The 14213-nt window shown below is 45.6% G+C and overlaps 1 protein-coding gene across 1 annotated transcript; it reads right to left on the bottom strand.

Moving 5' to 3' along the window:
- Positions 1 to 458: 458 nt before the first annotated feature.
- Positions 459 to 9295, bottom strand: CHMP1B (charged multivesicular body protein 1B). Its single transcript, XM_075720656.1, has 8 exons — positions 9267 to 9295; positions 6678 to 6775; positions 5797 to 5943; positions 4196 to 4264; positions 3718 to 3825; positions 2652 to 2695; positions 1712 to 1784; positions 459 to 683 (listed from the first exon to the last, which is right to left on the bottom strand). Exons 1-8 carry the CDS (start codon positions 9280 to 9282, stop codon positions 639 to 641), a joined length of 600 nt encoding a protein of 199 aa, XP_075576771.1. The 5' UTR covers positions 9283 to 9295; the 3' UTR covers positions 459 to 638.
- Between the last annotated feature and the right edge of the window lie 4918 nt (positions 9296 to 14213).

Here is a 14213-nt window from a genome sequence, read left to right as displayed (position 1 = left end):
TCCTGTACTAAAGTGATGACACCGTACAAGTTCCCAATTATATGAAAACAGCTTTTGGTAACTCATTTTTTAACTGAGCAACTAATTTCAGCACAATTACCCTAGCTTTAAAAGACTAAAAAACCCAGACTGAAGTCCACTTCTTTGTTTTAACAAGCGTATTTTCCGTGAAGTCCACGCTGTCCACCTTTGCATGTTCTAGGAGTTTGGCTGTGTAAGAAAGTTATCTACAACAGTCATTGGAACTGAAGACATCAGTTCTCCAACCATAAACAGTTCTCATAATTTAAAAAAAAAAAAATCACTTCATAATTTAAAATATATATCAATGACGCTCTGCTTTTCTTTTCGCTAGTATGTACCAACATTACTAGCTGACTTAGAATATCAACTTGATTTTGTGAAAAAAGCTTGCGAAAAATATATCAACTTCAAAATGTACAGAAAAGGACATTAGAGAGCTGATTTTTTGGGTTACTTAATGTATTTAGAAAGAGCAGCAAGCTAGGAGTGAAGTACCCTATATTACAAATATTCAGACACCTAAGCCATACTGTATACACCTTTCTAGTGTAGTGAAGTTAGTTACAGAACAGGAATTTTGAAAGCATGTACAAAGAGCTGCAGCTTTGTTTAACTTAAACTTGATCACGTAGGCGGGCCAGTCTCTGTGACAGCTCATCCTGCAGAATTGTAAAACAGAAAGAAACCAGCTATGAGTAATATGAAAATTAATTTTTGCAAAGCTCTGCAATGGTCCAGCAATCTCATGTCCGGATGATATGAAATTAGCTCATGTACAAGTCTTAACAAGATTTGCTTAAGACCTCAAGAATAGCTGTACCAGGTGAGACCCAAGGCCCACCCAGCTATCTTATCTCCAGCAGCAGATACCTAGCAAGGAGTTTCAGAACACAGCAGGTAGAGACAGGGTTGGGTTTTTTTTTTTTTTTAATGATTCATTTTTGCAAGTGCAAATCAGCTCTTAGAGAACTGCACCCTTATTTGGATGCAGCCTTGACTGACCAAGGCTGGTATCCAACTGAACTGCTACAGCGAGACAGCCATCGGTCTGTTTGATTCAGAGGGGCTGGTACAAGGTGAAACTGAACTTTTCCAAGAATGTGGAATAACTGGGGCTTCCCAAACATTGTTAGGATGAGGCTCCCTAACGCCTTCTCCACAAAGATAGGATGACAGAAGTAAACTGTTCTCCTTCCATTCCCTCAAACATATTCTCCTACAATGGGAAAAGCAACTCACCAAAACATCTGTGCCATCCTGACATCAGGATCTGCCCACGCACAAGAAATTCTAAGCTATCCATCTACAGCGAATGTGGAATCTTTTGCACTAGTCCCATAAGACCTTTCACACATTAAAAGGAAAAAACCTAAAGGCCTCAGGTATGCTACGGCAGATGGCTGGATTCATTAGATTTGGAGCAGGTAGGAGAGTCAACTGCTTGGAAGTCTATGAAATAACTATGCAAGAATATATCTGAAACATCTAAACTTTCTGGATTTACTAAGCAGACAAATGTATTGCTAAAATTATTTTGATCGCAAGACTGTTTTAACTACACACTACCTCTTTGGGACAGCTAAAAATCTAACTGCGATTTAGCAAGCCTGTTTCGACCACGTGAAGCATTAATTCTCATACCACATTCCTCTAGAAAACATCGATTTCAACTGAATCTAACATTTACCTGTTCTGCTGAGGCAACGCTTGTACCAACAGAACCTGTCTGTCCTTGAGGTAGTTCCATGTTGAGATCAAGACTAATAGGAGAAAACAAAACAAAAAAGACCAATTCAGGCTTACATGGCTAAAGGAAGAAGCACAGTAATTGACAAGCAGAGCAATACTGAGATAGCATGAGGCCACCAGCATCCCACAAACACTGCAGTCCAGCTAATTAGACAACTTGATCAGTGAGTTTGACTCATTACCAAGAAGACAAGTCATATATTATAACTAGCAATAGCTAAGTAAGTTCTGCTTAATCAGGACTGAGCAAGATTTCTGTTTAACAGGGGTATATCAGATGTGGCATATGTAGGAATGACCAAAAGTTCCCTCATAAAAAAAAGGTTTACTAAAAAATTTGTTAAAAGTATTTATCCTCAAGCCAACAGAGCAACACTTCCAAGTTATGTGTCACCAAGGCAGCAAGTAAAATTCCCTGCAATATTTCAGTATACCCCAAAGGCTTAAATATATTATGATGACCTGTTTTGCAATGTCTAGCTTGTGAGAGCGGAACTACAGGAAGTTTTAATGTGGTGAGAGGGAAAATAAAAGAGGAAAAGTGTGGAGAAACACAGCAAGGATTGCTAATGCTAAAGCTAATCCAAGTGAGTAATGAAACGCTATCCTGACATGACAAGTGACATAAGCTTTTAGGCTTCTGCACAACCACCCCAGCATCCTGACATTCACGGTAGCTTTGAGTGAAAACAGAATGAAACACTGGCAACTGAACTATTATGAGAATAATGCCCAGAGGTGAGAGGAAAATAGTGATTCTCCTCTGCTTCCAAGAGACAGACGCATATAAACCATGGCTCTCTGACCTTCAAGTTAACCAGGAGGGGTTGTTGGAACCAAGATTTAGTCAAGAAATAGTCACTCAAAATTTTACCTACCCTGCTTCATCTGCCATTTCCTGTAGAAGCATATCCACTTGGTTCTAGGGTAAAGGAAACAAAATTGATTGCTGCACCGTGTAGTTTATGACAAGCTCTTCTGTTCAATCTTGAGAGGACAGCAATTCTTTTAACCAAACTGATGTAAAGGTAAGTGCCTTTGACAGAACATTTTTGGGCTTAACCACCAGAGGGCCCTGCATGAACTCAAAAATAATGAGCAGAGGCGCTGGGCCTGTTAAAATGCCACTAATTGAACTCCAGCTTCTGAAATAATGCTTCTACACAATTAAACTTACCTGTAAAAAAAACCCCAAACATATACTTGAATATTTCAAGTGTTGATTATTAGCTACTAAAATACTGCTTTGCACAACATGGAAAAAAGCCCATTTGGTTTATTAGATTCGGGTTTAGCGGTTGGTTTGTTTATTTTATTTACAAAGCACTATCTCCCCTAAGTTTCTCTCTCTGACAAAGCTTCTGTTGGAATAGCACGTTTAGTTCCCTGTGGAATAACAAAAGAGGATAGGTGCTATGTTTTCTTAACTGTGTCAAGCATTGTTTAAGGATTTATTTTAGTAAACACATATCCATAAATTGAAAGTAGGTCGTTAACAATCTTTCCATTGCACATAGTACTACTAACTTGGTGGTGACTAATGTCATTTTGTTAATATCAGCGAGTTAGAACTATTGATTTTCTCACAGCATATTCTGCTTTGAGAATTAATGCTGCAGTGTCTTCTGGTTCAGAAGTTCATTATGAACCCATCAAAACGCTGCTTATTTAGTAGGAGGGTTAAAGTTTTCAAGATATAATATGAAATAAGGCCTGCTATATAACAGTGAAAGAGACTAAAATATTACATGCGACCCTCTGTACTTGTGACTATAATTTGAAATAGTCTCTTCCTCACAAAGGAGCACAAAGCAGAAGTGAAAATGCTCCAGTTGCTGCTATGTCTCAAAGTAGGCAGAAAGAAGAGAATCAGACGTTTCCACACAGTGCAAACACATAATTTAAGATCACCTTTTTTTAAAAAAAAAAAATTACTATTCTTACTTGTGGCGTTGTTAGCGTAGTAGTGTTGCTCATTGTGTCTTCCATCTGTTGCGTCTGAACATCTAGTGTCTCAAACTGATGCTCAAATTTATCCATTAGTGCAGATATCTATTAAAAATATGAATCAAATCAATGACCTGCAGATAACGGAAATGTATCTCATCTAGCAAAACCAGAATCACACTACAACGAAGGCTGCAAGCAGCTCCTGGAGATCAGAAGCGTGTCCCCCTCCCAGCACCACCTCTGAAGTTGATCGAACGCTGCAGTTCAAGCAGGTTGGTCAGGGCCCTGTCCGGTCAAGCTCCGAGCATCTCCATTTATGAGGACTTCACAACCACACTGGGCAACCTGTTCCAAGATCTACCAACCTCACTGCAAAACCTTCTCTCCTGATTGGAATTACCCTTTTTAAAACGTGTGTCCATTGCCCTTTCTGCTTTTGATGTGCACCTCCAAGAAAAGTAAGCCTATTTACCTTTTCCAAGTTCATGCTCTTCAGCGTGGCATCCATAGACTTAACTACCCCTGCCATCGACTTCGTTACCTGAAATGAGGTACAGGAAATTATTACAAAGAAAGAAAAACGAGCAAGTTTCTTACCAAGCTCTCTCCTTTCTCTCCACAGTTTCTACAGTATCAAAAAGCAGGACACAGAATATTGTCATCTAGAATGCTACTTTTTCTTTTTTTTATAGCTCCCACCATTTCATAGAATCATAGAATCGTTTAGGTTGGAAAAGACCTTTAAGATCATCCAGCCCAACCATTAACCTAACACTGCCAAGTCCACTGCTAAACCAATTAAGGGGAGAGTAAGAATTAATTTCATGTTTCCTGGCTTGGTGGCTGGATTATTTTTCAATGAAAGTAAAACTAGGAATCATTAAGGTCGGAAAGGATCTCCAAGATCATCAGTCCAACCATCAACCCAACACCCCCATGCCCACTAAACCATGGCCCAAAGTGCCACCTCTGCCCGTTTTTTGAACCCCTCCAGGGATGGGGACTCCCCCACCTCTCTGGGCAGCCTGTTCCAATGCTTGACCACCCTTTCCGTAAAGAAATTTCTCCTAATATCCAATCTAAACCTCCCCTGACGCAGCTTGAGACCATTTCCTCTCGTCCTATCGCTTGTTACTTGGAGAAGAGACCGACCCCCCACTCCCTGCCCCCTCCTGCCAGGAGCTGCAGAGCGATGAGGTCTCCCTTCAGCCTCCTCTTCTCCAGACCAAACACCCCCAGCTCCCTCAGCCGCTCCCCACCAGCCCTGTGCTCCAGACCCTTCCCCAGCTCCGTTGCCCTTCTCTGGACACGCTCCAGCCCCTCAGTGTCCTTCTTGGAGTGTGGGGCCCAAAACTGGGCACAGCATTCCAGGTGCAGCCTCACCAGTGCCGAGCACAGGGGGATGATCCCTGCCCTGCTCCCGCTGGCCACACCATTCCTGACACAAGCCAGGATGCTGTTGGCCTTCTTGGCCACCTGGGCACACTGCTGGCTCGTGTTCAGCCACTGTCGACCAACACCCCCAGGTCCTTTTCGGCCGGGCAGCTTCCCAGCCACTCTTCCCCAAGCCTGCAGCACTTGAAACATGCATTCTGAGCTGAAATTCCCTAAAACCTGAGGTGTATATGGCATTCGCTTTTGTGGGTCTCTAGACTTGCAAAAGTTAAGGGACATATTTGGTATACAGATCACATGGCAGAAAAAACTCTCTGGCTGAAGAGCAGTACAGCAGAGCTAAAGATTTCTGGAATCACATGTCCTACATCATGACTTTACATATTTGGAAGTGGAGCAATATGTTTGCAAAATAATCTTAACAGCGTAACCAGCAAAACACACTGCATCCTTAGGAGCACGAATAGTAAAAACTAACAGAAGTTACCAGCTACAAAACATAGTGGATAGCAGTCTATTCCTAAAGAGCAGCTGCTGGGGGATTCCAGTACCTGATTTACTATTGGCTACATCTGAAACCAAAACTGAAACTTTTCAGTTCATTACAGATAGAATTAAGTCACTTCTTAGAAGATCAGAGGTCTCATCCTTGCAACAGATCTGTGAAAACAGACCTACCTTGCCCATCGTCACTGCAGTCTGGACTCTTGCTGCTACAGCATCTACCCTGGCACTCATGCGCAAGAAATTGATGGCTTGATTCTTCTGGCGGATCGCATTTTCCGCATGTATTCGTGCGACTTCCATGTTACCCTTCTGAATTGCCTGTTGAAAAAAAGAAAAAAAAAAAAAGGAAAAAAAAAAAGCATTTTAAACTTCCCTACTCTTGTAAACACGATTTCTGAATAGCCTATTTCATTTTTTAAATAAGCATCAATTCATCACAAGATCTTTTCTATTAAAAGAGAAAATAAACCCCTCCCTCCTTCCCCAATATTTCTCAAACTTTTTCAAGATGTGAACCCCTAACTTCTTTCCAAGGAAGGTATCTAGCATGCACTGCAAGTTGGAGGTTTTACAGAGCTACAGAAACAAAATTTTCTCATTCCTAAAAATGTTTTCGGTATCAAGACCCAAACATAGATACAGTTGGTATGGTTGTATTTCATGGACAAAAATACAGTCAAATAAATTTAGTCTCTCTACTACTTCAAGGACTCAGAAGTGATTTTAAAGTTCCTCTTCATAAGCCCTTTTAATACAGGATGATAAAGACTAAATATTTTAAACTTTGAGAACAACAGTCTCTAACAAAACACATACAAGACAATTTTTCTCAGGAAGCAAACGCCACAAGCTGTACAAGAGGATACACAAGAATGTATCCTCACATTTATTAATAAGTATGGGAAGATTTATAGTCATACATTTTAAATTGCAAGCATCTATCACAATATTATTAGCATGCATACCAGGAACATGATAAAAACACCAGATATTTTCCTGCTATAATATGTAAACAACAGATCTAAAGAGCTTGTTTCAGACCCACTGCTTACCTTCTTAATTTTAGCCTTCTCAGCCTTTTCTTCTTTGTCGCATTTTTTTGAGTTCCGGTTGAGTTCCTTTGCAGCAAACTTCAAATTAAACAGGTGTTCTGCAGCGCAAGTTAAGGGTTCAAGAACAGAATCCTTTCACTGTAGTATTTTGCTCTCCTGTTTGAAGTGCTACCAAGCCTGGCGTATACCGTGTCTCCCCGTTAGTGATACTAACAATTGGAAAACATTATTTAAGCAAGCCCCTGAAGTTCACACAATTAGGAGACCTACCAAGCTGCTTTACAATTATAATGCCACTTATCATCCGGGTTCTAAAATGTAAGGCCATAAAAAATAAGTTCAGATCCCATGCTCCGTTTGGCATCAAACCTACTTCAGACCGATAAACACAGCAAACCAAACCTCGCCCAGGAGGAACTGAAAGTCTTACTCCGCCAGCTACTTTCACTCGCACACCCAGAGCCCTTGACTCTCAGGGAAGTGGAAGTGCTGTTTACTGGCCTGTCTGGAATCTCCCCATCCGGAAAAAAAAAAAAGCCACTGCAGAACAACAGCCAAATTAACAGTGTAACAGCAAACTGGCTTGGCTGACCATGGCCAGGTACAAAGCAGCAGGCAGGGCTGCCCCTTCGAGCCACAGCGTGATCTCGGGTTTAAATCGCTCGTGCGGCTCCTTTACAGAGCAGCCTCCCAGCCCTGGGCCATGTCAGCGACTCTGGGGTCCCCGACGGCTCTGTCATCTGACTTTTGGGGAAAAAATACTTAAGTCAGCAAGAGAAACTTTTCTTTTTAAAAAGTTCAAGTCCTGCCGAAGCTGAAAGCTCTAAGAATACAGCAGAAGAAGCCTTCATCGTGACTCAAGAGTGATTGCATTAAACTGTTACTGACAGAGAATAAAGTATGTGCTGCAAACGTAACAATTAAAAACCATACTCTTAAAATACTGTTGATGAAAGCTTCCAAATAACATCAGTCTTTCTCAAATGAAATGGAAGCACAAAGCTTTATAGGCTTCTTTCATGCCACCTTCTGATATCCCAAGAGGAAGATGCAGCAAGTACTAAGATGCTTAACAGTTAAGTGGAAGCACATAAAGCTAAATGTTATGAGGTACTTGAGGTTTCTTTACTATTTCAAGTATATAAATTATTCCAGAACTGTTTTGGTTTTTTTTTTTCTCCTTTCAAGTCCAGCCAGGCATCTTAGAGCCCCGACAGCAACCTGAAGACATTAGGAAGTTTGTGGATATATTTGTTATCCTGTCCTATAAAGATCACAAGCAGGCTACAACAAGGTAACAGCTGCGCCTATACACCTAGGATCTCTCTCAAGGTAGCTACCAGTAACACTAAAATTGCTGCTTGTATTTATATTTCTTTGCTTTAAAACCTAGGTCACCAATGCCTGCAGCAGCAGTAAGCGTATTGCACTGAGCCACGCATTAGATAATTTACCAAAGAGGAAAATACCTTTAGATTGTTTATTCACGTATACTTCAGGTCAGAGACCAGAACAACCAGGTAAAACATGACATCACCTATGTACACCGATTACACCGGAACAGCATTGCAGAGCAGTTTATTCTGAAATAACTTCCTCAGTTACTCACTTGGGGCATTTAACTTCGACATTAGACTAGCTCACCCTGCTACCTCCGCGGCTCTTCCATCCCATGACAAGCCCATACTCGCTCCTCCCTCGAAGCGTCTTGCTCGACGTGCTGGAACCCAAGTCAAAGCAAGCTTCCACCATGAACCGTGACTCAGAGTCACTCGCCCCGGCACTCCCGTCGGTCCCTACCGTAACAACCGGCGAGGCCCAGCGCTGCCAGCGCATTCCAATCGCACCGAGACCTCTGTAATCCTTAAGGCTTGTATTTTGCCCCTGCGTGTTAAGATAGCTTTATACAGGAAGCAAGTTTAAATTTGCCCATGGGGGTTTTCCCCGCTTTTCAGCGGCAGCAGACGCGGCCGGGTTCGCGCGGCGGGCGCCGTTTGGGGGGCGGCCGGCGAGTTGGCCTTGCCGACAGCCTTCCAGCCCCGACGCGCCGCTGGACGTACGGCACGGCAGGTGTCCCGGGCGCCCAACGGGGACAACTCCACACCCCAAACTGCACTTTCTACCCCCAGGGACCGGGCTGCCCCTCCGTGCACCGCACCCTGCGAGAGGCGACGCCGCCTCCCCGCTCCTGTCCCCCTGCCAAGGCTGGCGGACCCTGCCGTGAGAGAAACCGAACGTCCCGCGCCCTCCCCCATCCCCGCACGGAGGCCAAGCCAACATTTGGAAGGCTCAGCTCCCGCTGGTGTCACGGAAAGAACGCCAACCCTCCTCCTCCTCCTCCTCCTCCCGCAAAAGGCCCTCTGAAGCCAGGCCCCGCGCCATGAGGGAAGGGGCCGGCTCCCCCCGCCCCACCGCGCCCCGGGGGCTCCCCCCGGGCGCTGCGGCCTCGCACGCCGCCCCCCCGCTCCCCACAGCCGGCCCCGGCCCCAGAGGCGCCGGCCCCGGGCTCGGCCCGGCCCGCACCGAGCCCCGCTCCGCGCCAGGGCCTCCCCCCGGCCCGGCCCGGCCCAGGCCGCGGCCCGAGGATACTCTCCATGTTGGACATGGCGGGGGCGCGGCGCTGCGCCCGGCGCTCGGCCCCTGGCCCGGCGCTGCGGCGGCGGCTGCGGCGGCGGCGGCTCCGGTGGCTCCAGCGGCTCCGGCTTCCGCCTTCCCCGCCCCGCAACGCGCAGCCGCGCCGGGGCGGGGCCGTGGGGCTGCTCGGGCCCCTCGCCGCCCGCAGCCCTCGCCCTCCCGCAGCCCCTCGCCCCCCTTCAGCCCCTCGCCTCCTCTTCAGCCCCTCGCCCCCCCTCAGCCCCTCGCCGCCCGCAGCCCTCGCCCCCCTTCAGCCCCTCGCCCCCCCTTCAGCCCCTCGCCCCCCCTTCAGCCCCTCGCCCCCCCTCAGCCCCTCGCCCCCCCTCAGCCCCTCGCCTCCTTTCAGCCCCTCGCCCCCCCTCAGCCCCTCGCCCCCCCTCAGCCCCTCGCCTCCTCTTCAGCCCCTCGCCTCCTCTTCAGCCCCTCGCCTCCTCTTCAGCCCCTCGCCCCCCCTCAGCCCCTCGCCGCCCGCAGCCCTCGCCCCCCTTCAGCCCCTCGCCCCCCTTCAGCCCCTCGCCCCCCTTCAGCCCCTCGCCTCCTTTCAGCCCCTCGCCTCCTTTCAGCCCCTCGCCTCCTTTCAGCCCCTCGCCCCCCCTCAGCCCCTCGCCCCCCCTCAGCCCCTCGCCTCCTTTCAGCCCCTCGCCCCCCCTCAGCCCCTCGCCCCCCTTCAGCCCCTCGCCTCCTCTTCAGCCCCTCGCCCCCCCTCAGCCCCTCGCCGCCCGCAGCCCTCGCCCCCCCTCAGCCCCTCGCCCCCCCTCAGCCCCTCGCCCCCCCTCAGCCCCTCGCCCTCCCCCGGCTCCCCGCCAGCCCCCCCGCAGCGGGGAAGGGAGGGGCCGGGGCTGTGCAGCCGCGGGCGGGGGCCCGGGCTCGGCGGGCCGGGAAGGCCTGGGCCCGCAGCAGGCCCGGCAGTGCCCGCAGCAGGCCCGGCAGTGCCCGCAGCAGGCCCGGCAGCGCCGGGAGCGGGGGCGGCGGCTCTGCCTGCCCTGGAAAGCACGGACACAAAGCCCAGGTGGGGCAGGGCTGGCAGAGGGCTGAGGGCGAGCAGTCGGGCTTGGCCTTGGCCGCCCGCGGCCCGGACGCAGGAGCACGCAGAAATGATGTCCTCCGGCAGCTCTTCTAGCGCTTACCTACCCATTTATAAAGGCATTAAGAACAGTAAATTTCGCTTTCTAATATTTGAAGGCTACTTAATGCGTATCCAGAGCGACTGCAGGAATTTCGGGGAGTTCCTGCGCCGCTAAGACACGGGCAGTCGTTCAGGGAAAAATGCAAAGGATCATAGAATCATGGAATCGTTTGGGTTGGAAAAGCCCTTGAAGATCATCCAGCCCAACCATTAACCTACACTGCCAAGTCCACCACTAAACCAATCAAGGGGAGAGCAGCAATTCCATGTTTCCTGGCTTGGTGGCTGGATTATTTATAATGAAAGTAAAACTAGGAATCATTAAGGTTGGAAAGGATGTTAGGATAACATAGGCTAAAGTTTTGTATTGGCCTTACCTGCAATTTATTTGTACTCTGATTAAAAAATTCTGTTCTATTTTCAAGATTATCCCCTCTGAGGACATGCTGTCAAGTTTCATTTCAAATATAATGAAATACAATGTTAATACACTGCAATACTTCTTTAGTGATAACAAATTTTCAACTTGACAAGCATATGACATAGAATTCTGATGCACCGAAAACTTGTAATATCCGATTTTTCTGTTGCTACTCTTTCTTCTCTTCCAATAGCAAAGGAAACCAGTGGAATTCCTGTTCAAAGGAAGCAGAATGTTATTCCATGAAGCTAATGAAATGAACTATAAATCCCACGCAGTATTTCTATACCTTTTGCGTCCCTCCACTGAATTTGCCGCTCTACGTCCTACCTGCAGCTGTAGGCTGTTCTGGGATAGAGCAATCTCTGGGCTTCCCTTTGAGGCTGAACAGAATAGAACTAGGCTAAGTTGCAGAATTTTAATATATTGAGAAAAAGAGAAATAACCTGAAAAAAAACCACCCTGATTTAACACCCACTGGAGTTACTAGAAGAACTTTCACTGACTTGCAGTTAGTGCAAATGTTCACAGGAACAAGGTCAATATTCTGAAGAACAGAGACCTTCATCTTCTTCAGAGCACCAAGGATGACCTATATAAAGCCTTTAGTACAAGCATTTGATACCAAGCTGTATTTTGATTACATTCATCAAAAAGTTCCAAAATTCTGCAGTTGATTGCACGTATTTCGGTACACCTGCGTAGATGATAGCCCGCTAAGTGCAACATTTCTCTTTGGGTCACTTGCAACACAAAGATCAAACATGAGCTGTGTTCACTGTTGAATTGCTGGAGATGTTGTTTTATAAGGTCGTGACAGTCTGCTTTAATAAGTGGTAATTCCTCCAGCAAGTTAAATTATTTTCTTGAGTCACCTTGCTGAGTCACTCTGAGATCTTGAGATGCAGGTTTTTGCCTGATGGTGTATCTTTCAGACAGCACTTGCTAACGTTAAGTGCTGCGATGTCTAATTATTAAAAGATTGAGAGTCCGGACCAGTAATTTTGAAAGCACTAAGGAGGACTCTCATTTATTGTATTATATGTTAGCAACAGCATAACTTTATGCACAGACCTCTTCTAAGAAAAAGACCCCCACCCAAGCCCCACCATTCCAAAAAAGAAAGAACAAAATGACAGCAGCGTTCATCATATCTAATGAACTGTTCTACACCCGGAAAAGAGCAAAAAAATAGAATCACAGAATCGTTTAGGTTGGAAAAGACCTTTAAGATCATCCAGCCCAACCATTAACCTAACACTGCCAAGTCCACTGCTAAACCAATTAAGGGGAGAGTAAGAATTAATTTCATGTTTCCTGGCTTGGTGGCTGGATTATTTTTTAATTAAAGTAAAAACTGGCAATCACTAAGGTTGGAAAGGATCTCTAAGATCATCAGTCCAACCATCAACCCAACACCCCCATGCCCACTAAACCATGGCCCAAAGTGCCACAACTACTCACTTTTTGAACACTTCCAGGGATGGGGACTCCACCACCTCTCTGGGCAGCCTCTTCCAATGCTTGACCGCTCTTTCCGTGAAGAAATTTCTCCTCACAGAAATAGATCTTCTGCCTTTGAATTTACTGTGAGATAGAACATAATAGGAACAGAACTTCCAAAAATAAAGTTCACAAGCATATCATTAGCTGAAGGGCTTTTTTCACCCTTCAAATCACTTAAAGAGAATGTGTTTCTGATTGCCTCCTGCTTTTAATTAATTAATTTTAATAGCTTGCAGTCAGACTTAGGCCAAGATACTTTTTTCTTCAAGACCTGATCTTCCATGGAGGATTTTACGTTTCATTCATCATTTTATTTAGATGAAATAAACTATCAGACTAGGGCTTTTTTTTCTTTAACAAATCTTTCTAGCTAACATAACTAGATTAATCCTGCTCAAACCCGAAGAACATTCTTGCTGGTTTATTGACTGATTCACTTTGAGTGCCATTAGCCTTCAGAATAGGGAAGCGATGGCATTTTTGAAATGCAATGTATAAAACTCTTTATAGTGTACAGATAGTCCTTGTTAATGCGAAGTCATCTGTTTGTTACACAAATAGATATTAAGATGCTGATTTTTCTTCCAAACTGAGTACGGTCTCTTAATGTCTTAGGGCTGGTAATTGGAAGCTGTTAGAAGTTGTGAAAATTGGACAATGCTAAGAGGTTGATCTTCACTACTTCTGTCAGATGAGGCTTTCTTCAGATACCAGAATGCTCTGGAAAAAATGCTGATTTATTACTTCGTAGCTAGCTAAGCTTTCAAACATGAAATCACATTTTTTCTTCATGAGAATGAACTTATCTCTCTAGTCCTAAACACGGGTATCTGTATTCGTCATAAACAGGGTGTTCAGAAGAGGTATTGGAACAGGAAATTTAATCCTGCTTTATGATAATTCCAGTCTGTATTTGTTTATTAGGATCCATCTGTATGTCTTTTAAATTCTTGATGTAGTAAATAGGGTTTCTTAGATATGGCTATGAGTGTTCTTTAGTTGGTGCTTTTGATGGGAAGACAGCAGGAATAAATCACTTCATTTTGTTACTTCTGAAAACGCCATGTACAAACATTTATAAATGAAAACCTTTCATTCCTGGAGTTGGGGCGGGAACACGAAGTTTGAGATTGGGTCCAGGAGTCCAGAGGACTTCCCTGACTTACCTTCTCACGTGAAGGTGGCAGCTTCTGGGTGGGCAGCGTAGGAGTGCCGGCCCCGCAGGCTGGTCACGGGCACAGCAGCACTGGCAAAGGCAGCTCGCTCGCTGCATTTTTAATATTGTGTTCTGCTGAGGCATCTCAGGCAAAACCCTGCCAATAAAGTGATGTATCTGAACTGACAGCTTCCCCCTTTACCCCCCCTGCCGTCCGAAATTCATATATGAATAGCTTGTAGATACGGTAATAATGTAGGAGTGCTTATAGCAAATGAACTGTAATAAGTGTGGGAGAAGACACTTTAGAGCAAAGCTAGTAACAGTAATTATTCTAGCTTGTGTCTCGGGAGTCTGAATTCATAATGACAAAGATTGCTGAATCCTGACTGTAAAAGCTTTGAAATACCGACCGGTGACGGACGTGCGGTGACTAGCAGCTGCACTGCTCTGTGTTTTTGACGGGAGAGGTCTATGTAAAGCACCTTTGCAGGAGATGGGAAAAGACGCAATTATGGTATATGAGTTTCTGGATCTGATCCACGTTGGTAGATTATTCTCAATATCCCTAGTTCACAGAAGCCAATATTATTGTCTGTGGGTTTAAAACCTAATCTGTGAAGAGATGTGGCAGTGATTTAATATATTTAATAGAGAACTAACTGTGAGCAGACTTCTCCTGCATGAACAGTC

This window comes from Pelecanus crispus, chromosome 13 (assembly GCF_030463565.1).
Source record: "Pelecanus crispus isolate bPelCri1 chromosome 13, bPelCri1.pri, whole genome shotgun sequence".
Classification (NCBI taxonomy): domain Eukaryota; kingdom Metazoa; phylum Chordata; class Aves; order Pelecaniformes; family Pelecanidae; genus Pelecanus; species Pelecanus crispus.
Note: the sequence above shows the minus strand (reverse complement) of the source record. Positions and strands in the feature narration are given on the sequence as shown.